The sequence below is a fragment of the Oncorhynchus tshawytscha genome, linkage group LG31, assembly GCF_018296145.1.
Source record: "Oncorhynchus tshawytscha isolate Ot180627B linkage group LG31, Otsh_v2.0, whole genome shotgun sequence".
Taxonomy (NCBI): domain Eukaryota; kingdom Metazoa; phylum Chordata; class Actinopteri; order Salmoniformes; family Salmonidae; genus Oncorhynchus; species Oncorhynchus tshawytscha.
Window position 1 is genome coordinate 34,410,596 of NC_056459.1, and position 5,902 is coordinate 34,416,497.

General features: G+C 44.2%; 2 protein-coding genes across 2 annotated transcripts; both read left to right on the forward strand.

The window, feature by feature from the left end:
* The first annotated feature begins 778 nt into the window (after nt 1–778).
* On the forward strand, nt 779–1,876 carry LOC112229392 (gap junction beta-4 protein). Its single transcript, XM_024395214.2, has 2 exons — nt 779–835; nt 1,091–1,876. Exon 2 carries the CDS (start codon nt 1,122–1,124, stop codon nt 1,392–1,394), a length of 273 nt encoding a protein of 90 aa, XP_024250982.2. The 5' UTR covers nt 779–835; nt 1,091–1,121; the 3' UTR covers nt 1,395–1,876.
* Nucleotides 1,877–3,033: 1,157 nt separating this feature from the next.
* Nucleotides 3,034–5,902, forward strand: LOC112229391 (gap junction beta-3 protein). The gene is made up of 2 exons (XM_024395213.2): nt 3,034–3,537; nt 4,220–5,902. The coding sequence occupies exon 2, from the start codon at nt 4,427–4,429 to the stop codon at nt 5,219–5,221; it is 795 nt and encodes a 264-aa protein (XP_024250981.1). The 5' UTR covers nt 3,034–3,537; nt 4,220–4,426; the 3' UTR covers nt 5,222–5,902.

Genomic DNA, 5,902 nt, shown 5'->3' on the forward strand with positions numbered 1-5,902 from the left:
GTTTTTTGGTTGATTCTTTCCAATGTGTTAAGTAATTATCTTTTAGTTTTCACATGATTTGGTTGGGTCTAATTGTGTTGCTGTCCTGGGGCTCTGTGGGGTGTGTTTGTGTTTGTGAACAGAGCCCCAGGACCAGCTTGCTTTGGGGACTCTTCTCCAGGTTAATTTCTCTGTAGGTGATGGCTTTGTTATGGAAGGTTTGGGAATCGCTTTTCTGGTTTTTGATAATTAGTGGGTATCGCCCTAATTCTGCTCTGCATGCATTATTTGGTGTTTTATGTTGTACACAGACAATAGAATTCTCAATTTGGTGTTTGTCCCATTTTGTGAATTTTTGGTTGGTCACCCCAGACCTCACAACCACTGAGGGCAATTGGTTTATAAATGATTCAAGTATTTTTTGCCATATCCTAATTGGTATGTCAAATTTGATATTCCTTTTGATTGCATAGAAGGCCCTTCTTGCCTTGTCTCTCAGATCGTTCACAGCCTTGTGGAAGTTACCTGTGGCGCTGAAGTTTAGGCCAAGGTATGTATAGTTTTTTGTGTGCTCTAGGCAAATGGTGTCCAGATGGAATTTATTATTTGTGGTCTTGGCGACTGGACCTTTTTTAGAACACCATTATTTTTGTCTTACTGAGAATTACTTGGCCCAGGTCTGACAGAATCTGTGTAGAATATCTAGGTGCTGCTGTAGACCCTCCTTGGTTGGTGACAGAAGCACCAGATCATCAGCAAACAGTAGACATTTGACTTCAGATTCTAGTAGGGTGAGGTTGGTGGTGAAGTGCTCAGAGGACCCCTGTCCCAACGAGGTGGACTGCTTTATTGCCAGGTAATTATTATTACTATTACTACAAACAGAGCACACTTTGCACTGATCATTGTCATGGCCCTGCGGTTCTCCTGATCATGTGACCTGACCATCAGGAGAATCTCTTGAGCACTAAGTATCACAAATGCTGCACTTGTTGAAGGTGATGAACGGCTGATGAGCTAAACCAGAATGTGATTACAATGCTTTGTTATTGTAAACAACCAAAAACCTATACTATTTCACAAAGCTCATCTTTTACTGTCTGCTCCCCAGGCCAACAGAGAAACGAGTGTTCACGGTCTTCATGGTGGTGATAAGCTTGGTGTGTATACTCTTGACCCTGTGTGAGATCCTCTACCTGCTGGGGAAGAAGTGCAGGGAGTGTATTGGCGGTGGAGGACCCCGTGCCATCAGGGAGAGCCCCCAGTTCACCATGCCAGCTACCATACCCCTGACAGAGAAAGATACCTCTGTGTTCAAGCAGTCTGAACTGAAGAAGATGAATATGGCTGATGGGGATGGTGGACTGGATAAGAGAGAGAGCCCTGCTCCGGGTTACAGTGTGACTGTCTCTTAAGACGGTTATCTTTCATTCTGGTCCTGGAGATGCCAGAACATGTGAAGGCTTTCCGTTCAAGCCCAGTATTAATACGTGATTAGATGGATCTAATCAAGGCATTGATAATTAGTTGATCAGTTGTGTTTTAGTAAGTCTAGTAGTAGTTAGTAGATAGTACTGGTCTGGACGAAAAGCCTATGGAAAGACTACAACATTCTGTCATGTCTGTGTCAAGGCAAGGGCCACATATACTGTTCAGTGTGAGTATATGGGATACTCCAAAATGCTGTTTACAAAGTCACTGCCAAAATGGGAAAATATTTAGTCGTGATTAATTAGAGAATGACATGACATGTTTTTTTTGTAAGAAGTTTTCATTTCATGAAATGTACATTATTTCTTGTATTGTCTAGTTATTGACATGTGTAATATAATTTCAAGCCTGATGATTGTAGTCTGCTTGTAATTTGAAATAAAACATATTTTATTATGATCTATTATATTTGTTGTTGTTGTTGTTGTATTTTCTATAAATATAAATGTCTCTTTAATTTCAACTAAAATATCATGATGATTTTCAACTTAAAAGTAAAGCACAAAACTTATTGGATCCAACGCCTCTTATTCATTCCACCAACCATTTCTAGGCCATTTTACAGTACAACAGGAAGTGCAACAGGAAGTGCAACAGTGTTCCACTAGAAGGTATTGAATTGAGTAGTACGCTTTCAACGGTTTGTCATTAAATCAATCACATATTTTATCTTAGTTTAACTCGGCAAGTACAAATTCTTATTTACAATGACGGCCTAGGAAACAGTGGGTTAACTGCCTTGTTCAGGGGCAGAATGACAGATTTTTACCTTGTCAGTTCTGGGATTCATTCCAGCAACCTTTCGGTTACTGGCCCAACGCTCTAACCACTAGGCTACCCCAACAATCTCACAGATAAATGATCCTATGTGATGTATACATTTTGAATGAAGTTTGTTCAAGAGTCCCTTTTAAAACATCCACATGAACCTTAATGTAACAACGTTAATTCCACATGTCATGCTGCAAACAAACACCTGATGAGATCAAAGTGGTGGTTGGTGTTTTGCAGTGAAAGAGAACCACAAAATGACACACCTTGATAATGAAATGAATTAAATAGTAGTTTATTCTACAGGTTGGCAGTAGTAGGTTGGGAGTGGTCAGTAAGCAGGGGTGAAAGTACAGTTTATCCACATTAAAATGACCCCTCCTAAATTATCTGATCACAGTCACATCCGGCATGACTAAAAATCCCCATCAGCCTCAGCGGCAGGACTAGCTGTACAGCTGTGTGATGTGGTGGTGATTAGGTGACACCTTCTATAGCTGATTGAGCCGTCTAGTCTGGAGTGTCTGCTAAATGACGCAAATATACATGTATATTTGCTGAATGGGCATGAACACCAAATGTTCAGTGTTTGAGTATCTAGAAATATGAATCAACAACAAATACTACAAACACTTATGGTCCCCGTATCAACTCTCTGTGAGACTGGAGGTGCTCTTATGTCCACATCTCGATACCTCTGTAGTTCCAGCTCTCTTGGCAAATAAAGGCTCAGCGTTTATCTCGGAATCTGTGGCAGTGCCGGATAAATGAGGGTGACTAGGCAGACATGGAGTGGTACCAATCCAATACTCATCTGTGTGGGCCTGGGGTGTTACCGATACCAGACTCACCTGGTGGGAACACTTAGTCACCATGACAACCCCAATGTTGATTTTAACAAGGGTGTTGCGTCACTAACTGGTCAGCAGAGAGAAAAAGAAACCCAGCATTGATTCCAAAGCTTGACCACACCTCCAGAGTTTGGCTAAATCATCATGTCCAGACTTACAGTAGTCCAGCCATTTTGTTCAGCCCTGCCATTCATTAGTCAAATCAGACTGAGGCAAAGTTGAACAGAGAGATGGACAAGCTTTGAACAGAGAGACGGACAAGCTTTGAACAGAGACACGGACAAGCTTTGAACAGAGACACGGACAAGCTTTGAACAGAGACACGGACAAGCTTTGAACAGAGACACGGACAAGCTTTGAACAGAGAGACGGACAAGCTTTGAACAGAGAGACAGACAAGCTAAAATGAATTGAGCATCAATCAGCCTAGTGATCTGAAACAACTGTAAGTACGACTTGACTTTTAATCCATCTGTAATAGTGATACGAATGACTTTTGCCTCAAAATGACGTGTATTCAACAACAAGTAAACTATCATATACTCTACCTGTTTTTAAACATAATTCCACTGTTTCATAAGAAATGACTTTGATCAAGATGTTCTCCTACGAAATCCCGCAACAACAACAAAATGTGGTTTCGTGAGCATTAGACTCTTGAGGGAAGTCAAACAGTGTTTTGATCAAATATTAAAGCCGCCTTTCTTCAAAGAACCCCACTCCTTTTAAGCAAACAGCTTCCGAAGGCGAAGAGAGAGTCGCAGGGAGATTTGGATGAAGAGTTTGATCGGAGTCTAAATAAAAGGCTGTGAACAGATCTTTCAAAAGAAAACTACTTTAACACCCAGAAGAAATGTATTTCTATGTAAAATTGAAGAGTTGTATTATATGTTGTTCAGCTGGTAGAGGATTCCTGTTTTTTGTGGCTTTATTACCTCTCATTCTGTAGCCTTCCAGTAGTGCAGGCGATGGCAAAGGCAATGTTAGGTGATGCCAAGGGGTCTGGAACTTGATTTTTAAGTGGTTCCCTTTCCCTGAAATGGAGGTTGGCGGGGCTCAATACAACCCTGGTTGTTCAACCGTTATTCATACACTTATTAATGAATCGCTTTCTCTTCTTCCTCCAGCTTCAAGTCCAAAGGCAGAAGCTCATCCACACAGCCGGGTGAAAGTTCAACGGTGAAAGCAGGGGATCCACACAGCCGGGTGAAAGTTCAACGGTGAAAGCAGGGGATCCACACAGCTGGGTGAAAGTTCAACGGTGAAAGCAGGGGATCCACACAGCCGGGTGAAAGTTCAACGGTGAAAGCAGGGGATCCCACTTCGATCTCACCATGGACTGGAAGACGTTCGAGGCGCTGCTTAGCGGGGTCAATAAATATTCTACCGCGTTTGGACGTATCTGGCTCGCGGTAGTCTTCGTGTTTCGCGTCATGGTCTTCGTCGTGGCCGCAGAACGCGTCTTTAGTGAGGACCAGAAAGACTTTGACTGCAACACTCGGCAACCCGGCTGCGCCAACGCCTGTTACGACCACTTCTTCCCTGTCTCCCACACCAGGATCTGGGCACTCCAGCTCATCTTCGTCACCTGTCCCACCTTCATGGTCGTGATGCACGTGGCGTACCGTGAGGAACGCGAACGCAAGTACCGCATCGCACACGGTGAAAACGCCCGTGTCTACGACAACACAGGACAGAAGCACGGAGGACTCTGGTGGACGTATCTCCTCAGCCTCTTCTTTAAGACGGCCATCGAGGTGGCGTTCCTCTACCTCCTTCATCTCATCTACAACAACTTTGACCTGCCGAGACGCGTCATATGCGACCTCTGGCCTTGTCCTAACCAGGTGGATTGCTACATTGGCCGGCCCACAGAGAAGAGGGTGTTTACCTACTTCATGGTAGGGGCGTCAGCTGTGTGTATAGTGCTCAACGTGTGTGAGATCTTTTACCTGATAGCTATCCGGGTGCTGAGGATCAGTCATCGGGGAAGCCTCCATACCTCCCCCAACATTAGGTGCTCTGAGCTGGACTGTGATGGGTGTCAGACGCTGGCGGCGACAGCAGAGTACCAGGAGTGCAACGAGGCCAACTTAGCCATGGAGAAGAAAAGTCAATCTATATTTTGAGTCAGACATGAAACTTTTTACAATTGAACTTTTATTGGATGACAAATCTTTATTGACTAAATGTTGTTAACCAAAACCTGAGTTTTATCAATACATTCATTTTAGTCAAATGTCATTTTTATGGCCAACCACCTCCTCACCCTCCCTTACGGACACACCTCTGTGAGGGTGAAAGACTGACGAAGGTTAAGAGTTCTTGAAAGTGATTTGACAGGTCAGACGTTGCTCAGACGTTGCTGACGAATACCAGAGTTTACAACACAAATGTCGGTATTTTACATATCAGCTAACCGCATTTTATGATAATCTGGTGCCCGACTGCACAGTCGATGTTGTCGCATCCAATCATTGGTTGATGCATGTAACGTCTCAGCAAGGAAACGCAACCCCCATGCTAATCTGATCTGGCCCCCTGCTCATCTGATCTGGCCCTCTGCTCATCTGATCTGGCCCCCTGCTCATCTGATCTGGCCCCCTGCTCATCTGATCTGGTCCCCTGCTCATCTGATCTGGTCCCCTGCTCATCTGATCTGGCCCCCTGCTCATCTGATCTGGCCCCCTGCTCATCTGATCTGGCCCCCTGCTCATCTGATCTGGTCCCCTGCTCATCTGATCTGGTCCCCTGCTCATCTGATCTGGTCCCCTGCTCATCTGATCTGGCCCCCTGCTCATCTGATCTGG

Excerpts from the sequence above, each read along its gene's own strand:
- LOC112229392 (XM_024395214.2), top strand. The coding sequence starts at position 1,122 with ATGGTGGTGATAAGCTTGGTGTGTATACTCTTGACCCTGTGTGAGATC.
- LOC112229391 (XM_024395213.2), top strand. The coding sequence starts at position 4,427 with ATGGACTGGAAGACGTTCGAGGCGCTGCTTAGCGGGGTCAATAAATAT.